The 16,782-nt window shown below is 43.0% G+C and overlaps 1 protein-coding gene across 1 annotated transcript in view; it reads left to right on the forward strand.

Annotated features, from left to right (window-relative positions):
- The window catches only part of TMEM132D (transmembrane protein 132D), a gene marked incomplete at both ends in the record, with an annotated part of 261,079 nt that extends 244,512 nt beyond the window's left edge, over positions 1-16,567 (forward strand). The window contains 4 exons of the mRNA XM_082325472.1: positions 8,893-9,098; positions 10,221-10,494; positions 12,234-12,425; positions 15,392-16,567. Coding sequence (XP_082181598.1) covers positions 8,893-9,098; positions 10,221-10,494; positions 12,234-12,425; positions 15,392-16,567 — 1,848 coding nt within the window. The remainder of the gene's footprint in view (positions 1-8,892; positions 9,099-10,220; positions 10,495-12,233; positions 12,426-15,391) is intronic.
- Between the last annotated feature and the right edge of the window lie 215 nt (positions 16,568-16,782).

Consider the following 16,782-nt stretch of genomic DNA (forward strand, 5'->3'; position numbering starts at 1 on the left):
GTTGCCTGCTTGCCAGGGACACAGTTTCACCCTCCGCCATGTCCCACAGGACTGTATCGTGCCCTCGGTGTGGCTGTGATTGACTGCTAGTGCGGGTGGAAAAAGTGAAGGACTGTCCTCTAACTACTGATAAATTTTAAGCAACAGAAAGATGTATTTGTGTAACCCTAGCACCTGAGCTCGCTCTTGTTTCTTATAAATTAAGCTTTGCAAAATCCCTGTAAAACAAGGGGATAGTATCCTCATTTTACAAATACATCAAAGGGAGATTAAAGCCCAGATTCTTAAAGAGATTTAACCACCAAGCTCTCCTTGAGTTCAGCGGGAGTTAACACTTCCATAGCCTTGAGAGTATGGATCTCAACAAATTACACACAGTCATCTAGTAAGTGTGTGATGGAATTGGGAATTAATCCCAGACTTTCGGAAAGGTTGTTCTGTGCCCTTATGTTCATTTCTGCAAATGAGAATAGCACTATTCATTGCACTAAAGGTACTCCAGATTTCATGTGGTTGGATTTTAATTGAGCAGAGTTTCATTGTGATGGTTTTGTTTTGATTTGTGGCCCCAGCTGATTACAGCTTATTGGGGAAAATTTGGCAGAATATATTCTATCAGAATTTGTAGTTCTGTAAAACAGCTTAGTGAAATTATGCTAATTTCCCTGGAATTTCATCTCTGACAGAAAAAGGAAGAAAAGGATGCTAGCAGGTTCCCATTGTGTCAAAGAAACATCTTGTTTTGACATTTCCAAAATGAAATGTTTTGATTTTTCATTTTAAAATAACTTTTTCCTTGATGTTACAGTATTTTTACATAATTTTAATCATTTGAAATTGAAATTAAACTGAATTTCATGACCCAAAAATGAAACCAAATGTAGGTGTCTTGAAAGCCCTCCTGAAGTGAAGCATCCATCCTCCAGGCAGCTCTACTGCCAGTCCCGTGGGAAAGGGGCTGCTCAGCACCGGGAACACGTCACCCTCAGGTGGCTCCTGGCTGTCCTGAGCACAGTGCCTGAGTGAGGACAAAGAAGATGCTCTTTACAGACTGCAGGTAGCCCTTAGGCAGGCACTAAATCATGGGTGAGGACAGTGTGTACGGGGGTGTCGTGATGTGTCCACGAATGACTGTGTGTCACCTGCTCTTCTCTCGCTCTGTCCTTGAAAAATGCGTAGATTCTGTGAAATCCACTGCATAGAGGTAAACTTGACTGTTCGTAGTAGTGGAAATGGCTGCAAAAGCAACACTGAAGGGAAAAATCCACCAAAACCTTATAGGTCAAATCTTGATTTAAAAAACCGAAAGGTGATTCCTGAGGAGAGACTTTTAATGAGGGGATTTTTCAGTTAGTTACACCAACACACTGCAAACATTGTGTCAGATCCGTAATGTTCGCAAAGGAAGTATTAGACTCGCAGCTAGAATTGGGTATTTGCCCAGAATTGTAAGTCCTTTTAATATGTGCCATTGCATATTTCACTCAGGTATATTTTGCTGAGGATAATATATTGACGTTTGCCACAAAGCTATAGAACAAACTAAAAAATTTCTTAGAAATTAATTGGTATCAGAGCTCTTTTAATCAATATGCTCTCTAATGTGCTTCAGGTGGATTAGTGCAGTAGAAAACATTTTTCATTTGCACAGGTCTCTGCTAATATCTATTTATTGCTGAACTTCCTCTGGAGCAGTGCTAGATGTGCTTCCATCATGATGCTATGGAGATGCCTGGCAGGAAAAAAGTCCTTAAGACCCTTAGAAACTAAGGAAGATGTTTGTCTCTGGGTAAAAAAGCAGATGCAGTTGTGGATTGCAGTATTTTTTGGTGTCGTGCTGCAACAGGAAAACCACTGCAGAAAAGTGTGGACACTTTGAAGGTGTGGACCTTCAAAGTTCAGAGCACCCTCTGGTTTTTCTGAATATGCTGAGTTCAGATGTGTCACTTGACATGTCCTCTGAAAAAGGCACAGCCTTACTGCACAGAGCGGAGAACCAGATATTAAGCAATGAAGAGGTACGAAGCCTTGTGAACACAGCTCATCATTTACCAACTTTGAAAGGGTATTTTCAGATTTTGCTAGATATTTCAATACTCGCAGTCAAAATTCAAAATATTTAAAATTAAGACGACCTTATGCAGTGTAAATCCCCCCAAACGGGGAAAGCTGTCAAGGTGATGCTAGATTTCAGGTCTGTCTGGAGTCCAATCGCTAGGGTTCAAGCCAAGTCATTCTTCTTTTGGCAGCTGCAGAGCAGCCTGGCTTGGGACGTTAACCCCGCTGAACGTGCAAGTCACTGAGTAACTGAGGGACGGGAAGAGCATCCATAAACTCGACGTGATACCCATTTGCCATTACTGTTTCTTTCTGGGGGGAAAAAAAATTCTTTCTCTTCTCTGCAACACAAGAGGTGCCTTAATTATTCCTCAAGAGCAGCTGTTCCTAATTCCAGCAGCATCCAGGGCGGTTAACAGATCTGCTGCTGCCATCAGATCTGAGGACAGTCATTTCTTACCCTCAGGGTCCTCACAGAGTCCCAGGCTAGGACAGGTCCCTTCTCTAGACATATAGTGGGTTTAGGGCTGATCTACCCCCTGTGCTGCTTCTTCATTATAGTCATTTATCTCTGCCTTGCATAATTTCAGGCTGGATTCAGTTATCACAGTAACGAATCTCACTCCAACACCGCGGGTTAAGCGCGGGTGATTAAAGGTGACTCCGCCTCCCCTGAGTCATTTACAAGTGACTTATAGAGCTAATAATGGCCTCATCCTTTTGTACCTTGGTACACAGCTTGTGTTCTGGAGTCTTTTATAGCTCAAATGAGCTGCTTTTCCTTATTTATTTCCCTCCTCATTCATTTTTAATGGTTATATGAGACTCCCCCATTCTTCTTCTGACAGCAATGATTTAGGCAGGACTCATTAACATAACTTGCGTTACTAAATATCGCCATTTATGCTGGCAGACCAAGGAAAATGTGTGCGGTGCTAAATCAGAAGAGATCCCGTGAGCTTGCCAAGGTGGCAGGGCTGTGTTTGAAGTGTATATTATAAACGGAGAGTGCTTGTGTGGGAGGAAGATCGCTTACAGAAGCATGGACTGGGGACAGTGTCCCAGAGTGTTTCTGAAATATAGAGTTTATGTGGAAATATCAGAGACTTACTTTCCTAATTGGCCACCCTTGAAATGTCTAAACCAGAACTGCTCTAGGTACATCTTATTTTCAAAGACTTATTAGCTGTGACTTTGTAAGAGTTCCAGCAGAATTACCGTAGCAGAAAAGCAGTTTCCTGTGAGGGTTTTAGCGTTATCCCATGGGAATTTAATAATGATAATGAGGTGGGGAAAGACTGCTACAGCTACTTCTGAGAGCTAGCAGAGAAATGCTGGGTACTTCTGGGAATTATGGTGCACGTTCCCCTTTCCCTCCCTCCCATTAGATCTTTGGATTCTACCCAGCCCAAACCTAGCACAGAGCTTACGGGACCAAGGGAACAGCCAGCCACACAAATGTGTGTCTGCCATAGACAGCTTCTGCAAAAGGCAATGGGAAAAGCAGTAAAATCCTTTTATGAAAGGGATGGGAACAATTTTCACTGGAGAACTGGATGCAGGAGGTCAGCGTGATAGGGATCACGTGTGATTTGTGAGGGGCCTTATTGCTTCTTTCCATGTTTTTCCCAGGCTGGCTGAAGTCCTGCTACTACAAGGCTTCAAAGGGCTTAGTGTTTTCTTCCACAGAGAGTCTTGCAAACTGTGAAATAAAATAAGAGAAATTAATAAAAACTGATTTCCCTTGCTTGTGATCACACCTGAAGAGCATACAGAATATGGGGTGTTTTGAAGGAGAGTGCTGACTTCCTTTCAAATAACACAAAAGGCCTTTTAAGTAAACATAAAAAAGAAGTGCCTCAGACCAGCAATATCCCCCTCCTTTTCTGGTCAATATTTGTTTGCCAGGGAAAGACTCCTGTGTTAAAGTGACCCAGCAGCATCACTTTCCCAGTTGCAAGGCTACCAGCTGAATTTTGGGCAGAGTTTTGGGGTACCCGATGTACAGAGCTGCACGTGGGGCTGAGGAATGCACAGTTACAGCGAGGACGCTGTGGGAGGACGCAGCAGTGACTTACCTCTGTTCCCGTTTCTGACAATAGGACTGGGGGTTTGAATTAAATGCAATGCTGAGCACATTTGAAATATTCCACTCTGCGCAGTTTGTAGCACTGATGATTGAACTCGACATCCAGCTCGCCAGAAGCCACGTGTTTGGTATGTACATGGCGCACTTGGAAATCTAATTCCTCATTCTGTGCTGCGCTGGCAATAAGGGACCTCTGACCTCCGCTGCCCTGGCGCGCAGAGATTAGATACGTGCGTGTGACTCGGAGGGAGCTGAGTTGTTCACTGATGTAAGAAAAAGAGGTGGAGCTGCAGGAGCCAAACAAAACCCAAAGCACTTTTATAACCTACCAAGTTCATGCCCAAAAAAGCCGTTCAAATGCCAGTTCCCTCAAGAGATAAAAGTCCTCTGTATTGAGAGAATTTCTGGAGCATCTTATGAGCACTAAGTACAGCCTCCCTTAATTAATGGAAGGCAGCTTAGCGTAGTTGTGTGAAAAGCTCCTGTGACACAAAGCCTGGGAAGGTTTTAGCAAGGGAGCACAGCACCAGAAGGGTTTAATGGCATTACAATGTCCTTGAATTACAGTGGCCACAAGACAGAGAGATGTATTCCAGCAGCACATTAGCAGTAAAAGAAAATCTACTCTTTCTCTCCTGAGCCCTTGTCACATTTACTGAAAACTGGAGTCACCATCCCTGAGATACCAAAACTCAAAGGCAGGAGGAAAGGAAAAGGCGATATGGGTGGGAGTCCCCGATCTTGGAAAGAAAACAAATTGGTTCTCCCCGCAAATTGCCCACCTTGCTCCGTCCCCTTTGTAGTTCCTATTGCATTTTATAATGTGTTTGATAGTTTTCTGAAATCTGTCTGTTTTGGGACAAAGCTTTTGCAACCTTGTAATTCCCGTAGTAACTAGCTGTCGGGAAGCTGTTTGTTGATTTGGTACAGACCCTCTCTTTCGTCCGCATGCTCACGTACGCATATCCGAGGGTGGGTGCAGTCACTCCATTCATGTGTTTAATAAACTTGAACCACAGCCATTCCTGTTGTGTGTGGCGAGGCGTGTAAAGCAAGAAGTGTAGTACAGGAAGGAGGGCTGGTAGTTAAAGGCTGTTTGTATGAATTAACGCTTAAGAAAAGGAGCTGCTTGACAGACTGAGGAATTGAAATCCATTACGGATTGAAAAGGAGACATGCAGTTCAGAGAAGGCAGTGGCAGCAGAAGCTTCTCTGTGCTGCCCCCATCAACATTAATGCGGAGAAGCCATGCGAGGGGGGACCCGGTCACTCCCTCTGCCCGTGTCAGCCGTGGGGACGGCCCGGAGGCTGCCAGCTGCTGCGCTGCATCTGACGGGTCTTCACTCATGCAGAGGCTCAGCCGAGGCCCATCAAACTCATTTCACAAAATATTCGCTCATTTCCAACAAACAGCTTAGAAAACTCAGTGTCAAAAGAAACAGAGAAGCTCAATTTTTCTTCTTTCCTACATCTTTTTAGTCTTTCTCTTGTGCTGGAAGATGAATGGTTCGGATGTGTCTGCAGTAACACGGGCATGGCTAATCTGCCTTTCTATTGATGACCTGTTTCTGAATGTCCTGGCCTGATTTATGAAAATGTACTGTACTTTGCACCATGTTTTGATGTTGCTCTGTTAGGACTGCATGCAAGCTGCAGCGGAACAGTGATGCTTATTCATTCAAACCGTGAAGGGCTGGCTGGGAACTGAATGAGCTCATAGTTGTTGCCGTCTTCACTTACAGAAAGGGAAACAGGAGAATGCAGGTATCCCAAGCCTAGTCGTTCTTTTCTTGACCATCAGTTTGTTTTATAAATCATATAAAAACTTGAAAGTACAAGGTCATGGTATTTATTTAATCATTCATATAGCAGGTTTTTAGGGATGGATTCTTATTTTAACTCTCCTTTCTGTAATATCCCCTGGTCAAGTTGGAACTGAGGTCTGTTTGCCTGCCAAATTTTCTTTCTCTTGCTATTGCTTGAGCATTAACGAATTTAAAACCTGAGAGTCTGATTCCCATCTCTTACTAGCATAATTCAGCAGTTACTTCTATTGTTTGGGAGAGTCTCAGCCTTGTTCCAGCCCTTGGCATGCTGAACTGCTCCTCACACACACACAGACCAATAAAAACAACAGCAAAATCCCACCTGTGCTATCTAGGTGTGCTTCAAAAGCTACCGTCAGACAGGGAAACCTTACCCTGGTGGAAGGATGTTTGGCAGGTCCCCCGCTAGAAGCCCTGGTGCAAGCGCAGGGGACAGGCAGAGGACAGGCCGGAGAGGTCTGCTGGGAGCAGGGCTCCAGGGACTCCGCGCTCTGCTCTGCAGAGGACACTGCTGTGGTTTGGAAACATCCCTCAGCTATGATTTCTGTGCTTCACCTTAAATCACTAGGAAATGGTTTCAGTCCTGGGTTGATCACCCATGGAGACATTTAATTGCCTAATGTGTTAATTAGCTAAGATTCACGAATATGAGGCGTTGCTAGCTGGAAGCAGGGGTGGTGAGGAAGTCACACTGAGCGCTGTTACCTGGCCCCACGAAAGAAAATCCTTGTCTTCAGGCCGTTCACTTGTACGTGTGGTCCAGCCCGCAGAGCACAAAGACAAGTGAAGGACCTCAGGGCAATCAGCTCCCAGGCAGAATGTTTTCCTTGGGGCCACCTTGTCTTCAGCTTTGATCTGTTGCCTCTCAGGTGGAAATCAGCACTTTGAGACTCTGCCCAGTTTTTCTACTCACTGGCATCCCAGGGAAAAGAGGAAAGGTAGAAAGCAGCAGACAGAGCTTATTAGCGCAGAGGAGGGTTGTCTGATTTGAGAACAGCACTTAAACTACAAAAAGGCAACCGGGATAAGTGCAGTGCCAGCAAGGAACAGACAAATTCCACTTAGGAAAGCAAGGTACTCCATGGGGTGGGAGAAGGAGCACATGTACCAGGCACTGCCCGAAGGTCTTCTGGCTTCCCACCTGTTGGAATGTCGCAGGTTGTAAGTACGATGTAGTTCTTGCCCTGACAATACTACACTTGCATTAGTGAGCCTTCTGCAAGGATGCAAGAATAACGTCTTCTCTCTTGCTGCTGCCCAGACACGCTGCTCCCAGAAGGGGAATGTGCGTATGCCTCCAGCCTTCCCTATAGCCATTTCTGCAGGCTCACATGAAGCTTCTCCTGGAGTTTTGCAGAGTCTCATCTTCCTCAGCTCAGGCCAGCTTGGATCAGCATTATGAAGTGGGGATTACATTAGTGACATAGGCCCCAGCCGGAGCCAGGACACATCTGTGCCCAGCTGCCTGCTGTGAGGTCCTTCCCTTGCGTTGCACACTCCCATGTTTTGAGGCTTTTTTGACAGCAACTAGGTTTTCTTGCTGTGCAGCATGCTGAGATTGGATCCTGACACGAGCCGTTAAGAGCTAGTGTAAAACATGCTAATATGAGAATATCCTGAAAAACATAAATCTGCCTGTAAATAAACTCCTTATTTTCCTGCTGAAACCAATGGTAACTATAAGATTTTGACCTTAAAATGGACGTTGCTTGCAAGAGAAGCATTGCAAGAGTCACGATAACCCTTTTTGATACGTTACCTAGGCTCAGACAAGCAAGAGTGGAAATGGATTTGCTATGGATCTGTCTGTAAGGGGGGTGGTTGTTGTTTGAAGATAATAATATTAGGAATGCAAATTATCCTATAAAAGCTGGTGATATTTAAATACAATTTAAATTCATTTAGCATTTAAACAGAAAAGTAGAAAATGGCATTAAATTCAGATGAGGATAAGAGTATGCATTCTGGAGTCAAAAATATGAAATACGTCTACAAAATGGAATAGAAGGTCTAGCTGGTAATGGATTGTGAAAAGAGTTCAGGGTTTTAATAGATCATTCCTTCAGATCATCAGCACGGTAAAGTGGTAGTTAATAAATTATCTGACGTGTACATTTACTCATATATTTTAACTAGCTGTAATGAACAGGTCCTGTCAGCTCACCTAGATCCTTGCAATAGCTGCTAAATCGCTTGAGTGAGATTTAGTAACTCTCAGCAATATTGATGTCCAGAGCTGCAGGTAATAAATAAAGTGACATCAGGACTAGCTTGAGCAGAACATTGTGTAAGACCTTTGTCAGGCTTGCAGCAGAGATGAAGCTGTTTGGCCCCAATGAACACCACTGGGCATCAGTGAGCTCTTCCCTGTGATTAGTTTTTGGTTGATGTGACCATCCCATGCCCTGGCACCTGTAACGAGACTCCTAAAGAACCTTTTGTCCCAGTTTGGGGTTGACTAGAGAAATTTGTCCCCTACTCAGTTCTGTATACAGGCAGTTACCTGTTCCTCCCCGTAGGTATGTGCTGTTCCTCAGGCTGCAAACAAAGAGGAGGAGGAGGATAGTAGCGTCAGACTGAGCTTTGGGGAGAGGAGAAGAATCCTCTTCCGGTGTCATTATACTAGGACTATCCTAGTGTTGGAGTGGGAATCAAGGACAGAAAGAAGCTGTTCTTTTATCTTAGATTATACTGGAAATGTTTATAGCAGAAAAAGCCTGCCTGTTAAAATGATGCCAAATTATACAGACTATTAAGGGCACACTAGGCACCTTTCTTGTTATTCCTGCTTGTCCTCTGAACTTGGAGCTAGTTTAAACCTATACCCTTTCTCTTCCTCCCACTCACTTTCCCAGCATGTGGTGTACTTTATAATTTGTGAAGAGACTCATTAATTTTTTTTTAATTCTTTTTTTTCAGGTTTCTGACAGATGTGACTATGTCTTTGTCAATGGGAAGGAAATGAAAGGCAAAGTGAATGTCATAGTTAATTTTACGTACCAGCATCTGAGTGCCCCTTTAGAAATGACAGTCTGGGTTCCTCGTCTCCCGCTGCAGATAGAGGTCTCTGACACAGAACTAAATCAGATCAAGGGGTGGAGAGTCCCCATCATCTCTAATAAGAGGTAGGTTTCATTAGAGGATTTTCATTCTGGGCTGTGCACTTGCCAAAGACCTGTCAGGGCCGGTGGATCTGAACATGCTCATTTGGCCTTAATGCAATTCTGGTGTAAATTTGAAGGTCGCCAGACATTCAACAGGCTCCTGCATTGGGCTTATGAGGGAAATGGAAACTGCAGGTTGAATGATCCTACATTGGAAATCAATTTCCTTTTATAGCACCAGTGGCAGAGATGGAAAGAGCCAGTTGGTCAAGTTAGGCAGGACCAGTCATGGGGGCAGCAGGAGGGCACCAACAAGGCCCAGCTCTGGCAAGGCTGGTCAGTCTCCAGCCCCTTTCACGGGTCCTGCCAGATAATTTATTCATTGTTAATGGTCACGATTAGTACCTAGGGTAGCGTCCCGTGGCACTGATCGGTGTCCCAAAGTCAGGACACTAATATGCTAGGGCTTTAAAGGTACCATCTGTGCCCACAAGTCAGTGGCATGTGAATGACAGGACAGAGGATGGATGTAGGCAGATCCGGACTGTTTATATCTGTTGTCAGTGTTATTAAGAACCAGAAGAACAAATTGATAAAGTAGGTACTTGCTATTCCCACCTACCTATGAAGACATCATTTATCACCATGTTTCTGTTAGTATCACACCAAAGAGATGGGGATTTTGATGTGATTTCAACCTGAATGCCACACAGAAAGGGATGCGTATGTAGGTGCAGACAGGGGAGATTTCCATGGCAACACAAAGATGTTTATGGGAAGATACAGAAAGAGAAAAGTGTGAAGGTCCAGAAAATAAGGACTTAACATGGAAAATAATGAGATATTTGGAGAGGACGATGTGGTAGTGAAGCTAGCAGACCAGTTGGTGATTCTAGCAACTGTTTTGAAGATGTAGGCAGTCTGGAGGTCTCAGTTATGAATGAGGGCAACAGGATAAAAGTGGGGGAACCCGACTGATTTCAGAAATGCACTGAAGGAAGCAGCTTCAGCAGAGCAACAGAAGGGGGTAAAGGCCCCTTGTTCCAGCAACTAGGCTGCAGACTTATGTCAGCAATAGCTCTCCTGTTGCAAGCTCTCCCAGCACCAGTTTAAATGAATTTTTTATTCTTGGTGTCCTACCAGACCAGCCAGGGACAGTGATGATGAAGAAGAGGATGAACGTAAGGGAAGAGGCTGCGCCCTTCAGTACCAACATGCGATGGTGCGAGTCCTCACGCAGTTTGTAGCTGAAGCCTCAGACCCCGGCGGCCAGCTGAGCTATTTACTGGGTTCTGACTGGCAGATTGACATTACCGACCTGGTGAGTGACTTCATGCAGGTGGAGGAGCCAAGAATCGCTAAGCTACAGGACGGACAGGTTTTGATTGGGCAGGAGCTTGGAATGACAACAATTCAGGTAGGGAAAATTACTTATTCCTTTTCTTCCATTAACCCACTGCCTTGGGAACTGAGGTGCTGATGAGGGGTACAGCAGCTTCTTGCATTAGCAACAGGAAATGGAGCCGTGAATTTTTGAATAGAGCAGAATTGCAGTAAGGACTGGAAGACACAGGAGAGATGGTTTTCTCTTATCTTGTGCCCTGAAGTAACGTAGATTGCAGTTTTAGTAAATTTAGTCCAACCTGTATACTGGGAGGTTTTTCTGATTATTTTTGTCTAAGGCTTTTTTTGAATCTGGAGCCAGTATATGGGCTATCAGAAGGCATGCAGCTGGTGAAACAGCTCGGTCTTCTCAAAGCCTACACTGACAGAGCAAAGGGTAAAGGAAAAATTAACTAGTGCTGGTCGAGGAACTGAGACTGGAATATAAGTCCTATGGGATCAAATGCCTGCACGCCTTGCAAGCGCAAGGAGTGTGTTACAAAATATAAACATTGGGGTATATTTCAGAATATGCACAAAGCAATGATAATAATTGGCACTTCTAGAATGATGTTAGAAGACTGATTAGTGACAACTACACTATGTTCTCCAGGGGTCCAGATTTAACTTCATTGGTTCCAGCCAACATGGCCAAGAACATGGCCTATAAATGCCACTGTATATGTGGCTGTACCTTAGTGTCCCCACTCTGAATTAACTCACCTAAACCTATGCATCGTGTCATCGGCAGCTTTTCCCATATAGTTTTTCCTGTGCTGCAGAGAGCTAGTGGCCTAGAAAATGGCGTCCCAGAAGAAAAGAAAAGAAAAAAGAGAGAGAGAGAGAGAGAGGTTAATCCAGTGGTACTACAAAGTAGAAAACATGTTAACAAGCACTGGAACGGGAAAAAAAATCTAGCTCTCCAAACGTGCTCATCATCCCAAACTGTCAAACCAGAAAACAGCAACCACACCTGTCGATAACAGAGGTTGTTAGGGCTGGAGAAATGGGATTTGAGATTTTTGACTTTCTGCAAAATCTGTAAAGATTTTCTGAATGACTTTCCAAAGCTCTGGGACTCACAATGCTCCAACAAATGCACATAAAACTGTGGAAAGAAAAATCCAAGGGAAAAAAGCTGAGAGCAAGTTATATTTAAAGAATACCTCTTGTAAACTGCTTCAAAAATGCTCTGTACCCTATATGGGTCATTAAATTCAACTTGCTTGCTGATGAGCATCTTTGGATGTCACGTATTAGTGTACTGACCTCCATGCACATTTTTTTAACGAAAACAAGTTTTCTCTGTCAATTTTGTATACAGTACCATGAGTGATTGTTGTAGCAATACATTAGCTACACAGGATACTTTCTTTCCGTAGGATAGAAATAAATGCTATTTATTCGATGGATTTTATATAAATCTACAGATTGCATTATATATATGCTACCTAAAAACATGATCATTAGTAAAATAATTGCATTTCACATAAAGATTACATTTACAAATAGTTAATCCATCTGAAACAGAGGTGAATGGCATAGCTGATGACAATTACATTGGTAAAAGACATTATAAGCACCCTATTATTGCAGAAGAGTTATAAAATGCAACTAGCCATTTTTTAATCATATTTTAATAGCGTCTGTCTGCTAAGAGTAATTCTGCCCATTACCATAAATATCACTTATCTGTATTACAGTAGTTCTGTGTAGCTATTTTGCTTGCTGCTATGCAAAATGGCTGTTGCTAACTTCGATTTTTCTTTTCAGATATTGTCCCCCCTTTCAGATGCTATCTTGGCCGAGAAGACAGTGACAGTTCTGGACGAGAAGGTGACAATAACTGACCTGGGAGTGCAGCTGGTGACTGGATTGTCGCTTTCTCTGCAGCTCAGTCCAGGAAGCAATAAGGCCATCTTTGCTACAGCAGTAGCACAAGAGCTGCTCCAGTCTCCAAAGCAGGTACTATTGCCCGCATGTACTGTGTTGTGGAAGGACACCTCTCTGATTCGCTATACCTACCATTATAAGCTGATGGAATCAAGCAGATTTTTATTAATATATGCTAATGAAACATTTTCCTTATGGGCACTTTTTTTCTGGAGGCCACCACATGCCCTAACAGAAAAACAAAGATATTACAAAAATGGCACTATGTCTAAACAATCCCAGCCAACAAACAAGCATACCCCACCTGTCATGGCTGCATCCCATAAATAAGACATACAACTCAATGATGTGTTGTAATTAAGCAACAGAAGTCCCTTTATAGGCACACACACACACACACACACACACCCCTTTCTGCCCCATCCAGCGCCTCCCAGATTACAGGACATACAGCTAACTAGGTTGCCAAGTTCAGCCTCCCACCACAGGTATCCGAATCAACCCTTTACGTCCATCTTTAAATGAGAAAGTGCTTTCCATTATGCTTCTTCCTTTAATTACTTTCTGTAAGCATTTTAAGAAGTTGGGGAACATCCCTTTTGTTGTGATTCATTACTAGAATATGAATCAGCATCATTGACTCATTTCCTGATTGATGATTTCATAAACCAGTTTTTTTTTCCCTGTTAGTCCCTGCATTAGGGAACCAACAGTTACCAAGGGCTTCTGGACTTTACCATGTCCACATCAGTCCCTGCTTGATATTTGTCCTTGTGCTTCTGTCTACATTTGAAATTTAAACTTTTTTTTCAACCCAAATCCATCAGTCTGGGACTTACATCAAGGATGCCCTGAGCTCTTAACGCTTAAACATGTTCTGAGCTTTAAAGGTAAATGATCATGACACACACGTTTGAAATCTGGCCAACTCTTGAGATGCTTTAATTCATCATAGGGTCTTATCCTTGGGATGCAGGATGAGAAACAATGCAGAACTGCTGTCTTTATAGGGTGATAAAAATCAGGCTCCCATAGTCTTCCAGGACTTCAGAAATCAATGCCAGGGAGCTAGAAGTAAGGCCAGTGAGCTAATCCATTGCTGACATGAGGAGTTAAACAAACTACCCTGAAATCAGCCCAAAAGCTGGGGCTAATGGCATTTAGTCCGAGTATGCTGCCCAGCACTGACATTTCAATTCCCAGAAATGGAGTCTAGATAAGTCCCTCTCTGGATGCAGGGGTACAGTCAGAACAACATTGGATCGGTGTTAAACCAGAGAGGAAGATGTGCACCTTCCACCCTTCAAGGGCTTACTCCGCTTTGAAAGGCATCTGATTCCTTCCGTTGCTTAGTACATGATTTTCAGAGCGCAATCCCTATAAGCAAAGCAATGCAAAATTATTAAATGATTATGCAGGTTTAAGCAACACAGTGGGAGGATGAGAGCTGATGACATAAATTCTATGCGGCCTTCAAGAAACATCCAAAGATTAATAAACACAAAGCTAGGATTTATGACAGTGTCAGCAAAGTCTTAGGGCTCTGTCCTGAAATAGAGACAGAAGCAAATCTCCCATTGAAGCATGGGGAGCTTTATGGCCGTAAGGATTTCAGAATCAGGCCAGTAGATTATGCACAATACAGCCCCAAAAGACCGGAGGTTTATTCTCTGTGATCTGAACAGGTGAATGACTATGTGCTAGAAACAATTTAAAAGGTAATGATATATATTTATTTTCTGTATATATGTTGAGTTAGAATGTAAATACTGTCTGTTTGAAAAAACTGCTTATTTAAAAAACAAGACCTTTATAATCATGCTTCCTGCAAGTACGGTTATTAATCTGTTCGTTAGGTGTTTGTCTGTCTGTCAGGCTCGCTCTCAGAGCAGGATGATCCCAACTCTTACCAGACAAGAGCTCACCTCATTTTAGACACCAAAAAATCCACTCATCAAGTCAGGAGTCTTTCTGGTGTGGATTCTCCAGTGTCTAATAAGGTGCAAATATCCCAGCCAAAACAGAGCGAGTCAGGCCATCAGAAGGAAAGCAGAATTAGATTCCAGGAGAATTAGAATAATCAGAATTATTATTAATTCCAGGAGAATTAGAATAATCAGAATTAGATTCCAGGAGAGCAATCTGAATTTTGTCTGTAAATGATTGATGTGTGAATGCCAAGATTTTTTCCAGGTAGCACAACACTTTTCAATAGCCATTTGAGAGTCCTTACAGGACCTGATTTTCAGAAATGGGTGAGCACATGTTTTCTGAAATCTAAGAATACTTTAAAAAGTTTCAAGTTAGAAAGCAGAAGTCAAGGTTCCCAGGAATGCTGCACCATTACACGTGTGCAAGTACAGAATTAGTACTCAGGTCTGACCCATTTACAGTCAATAAGCCTCTGTGCACTCTGAAGTATGCAATCTGCATTGCTGTGATACGCGATTAAACTTCATTATTGTCTTGCTTTTAATTGCTAACAAGCATGAAAATTATCCTGGCCATTTCCTAAAGCAGCAACTGATCAGTTTCCTCTGCTTGTGCAAAACGCTTATTTAATGTGAGAGACAAAAATCAAGGATTGAAGCTATGGAGCCATGTATGGACCTACTTGCTATATTAGGTATTTTTTAACATGTGTTGTCTGTAACAAGAGGAGACTTTGTATTTTAAGCAGTTTAGAAATAATGTAATATTTTTTTCATTTAAATATACAACAGTAAATGATCTCAGTCACTGGTAATGCTTTCTGACATGCAATTTATTATGGTGCTGAAGTAGATTCTGCAGAGCCCAGGGGATACAGCTCCTTTAAGCACCTTTGGGGAAACAAATCTTATTATCAATGAGTGTTTTAAACTAGTATTTCTCTTCACATCTTGGCAAGATATTAATTTTATTGCTCTCCCTTTTTATTTCTTTTCTGGTTATAAATGGTTTATGGATCTTGTGAGGAGGAGGGAATAGACCGGGACAGAACCAATCTCCCTCAATGTTTATTCTTAATGTGCATATATTTGTTTTATATATTATAGGAAGCAGCTATCAGCTGCTGGATCCAGTTCAGTGATGGATCTGTCATGCCCCTGGACATTTATGACTCCAAAGACTTCTCCTTGTCAGCTACATCTCTGGATGAGAAGGTGGTCTCCATTCACCATGACCCCAAATTCAAGTGGCCTGTGATTGCTGCTGAGACAGAAGGCCAGGGGACACTGGTGAAGGTAGAGATGGTGATCAGTGAATCATGCCAGAAATCCAAAAGAAAGAGCATCCTAGCTGTTGGAAGCGGTAGCATTAAAGTCAAGTTTGGGCAGAGTGATGCCAACATCAGTGACAGTAAACACAGGGGTGCAGGTGTCCACCTAGAAAATCGTGCCAGTGACCGGCGTCAGAAAACCCCTCTGCAGGAAAGAGCTGGGCTAGATGGCCAGTATTACAGCTCCTCAATGGGCCATGAGCAAGGCAAGGGGACCACCACTCAAAGGTCTATTTTAAGTAAAAAAGAAGACAGAGAAAGCCTCCTGGATGATGACAGTCATCTGCAGAACATTCCAATAGACTTCACGAGCTTTCCTGCACAGGTGGATCTGCCAAGAAACAACGGAGACTTGGAAGAGAATGACCTAGTCCAGACCCCTAGGGGACTCAGCGATCTGGAGATAGGAATGTATGCTCTTCTGGGAGTCTTTTGCCTGGCAATTCTGGTCTTCCTTATCAATTGTGTCACTTTTGCTTTGAAGTACAGAAACAAACAAGTTCCCTTTGAAGAGCAAGAAGGCTTGAGCCACTCTCATGACTGGGTTGGGCTAAGCAACAGGACAGAACTTCTGGAGAATCACATAAATTTCTCATCCCAACAAGACGAACATATCACAGCCATTGACAGAGGAGTGGACTATGAAGAGAGCAAATATCTCCTCAACACAAATGCCGCCAAAAATATTAACGGACAGTCTTTCAGGTCTACCGAGTCCACATTCACTGAAGGGAAAGAACAGAAAAGTGAACCAACTACTTCTCCTACCTCTAAGAGGAAACGGGTTAAATTCACCACCTTTACCACCATCTCCTCTGATGATGGGTGTCCAACTGTCAACTCAATCTTGATGAGTAGTGAGGATGACATTAAATGGGTCTGCCAGGACATGGACCTGGGAGAGTGCAAAGAACTTAAAAACTATATGGAGAGATTACATGAAAATGTGTAACATGACACAAAAGACTTTTTTGTTTGGTTTGTTCGTTCATTTGTTTTTCACTCACCTTCTGCCTTTAATTTTGGGTAGTGGGGCAAAATGTTGTATTGATAACAATAATCATCTGGTGGATAATAACTCAATGGAGCCCCAAGAAGCCACCCAAAAGCAGCTGGGAAAGCAGAGATCCTGGACAGCTCTTAAAATTCAAGTCTTCTCTGTGCTCA

Source organism: Platalea leucorodia (genome assembly GCF_965183815.1).
Source record: "Platalea leucorodia genome assembly, chromosome: 12".
In the NCBI taxonomy this organism is placed as follows: domain Eukaryota; kingdom Metazoa; phylum Chordata; class Aves; order Pelecaniformes; family Threskiornithidae; genus Platalea; species Platalea leucorodia.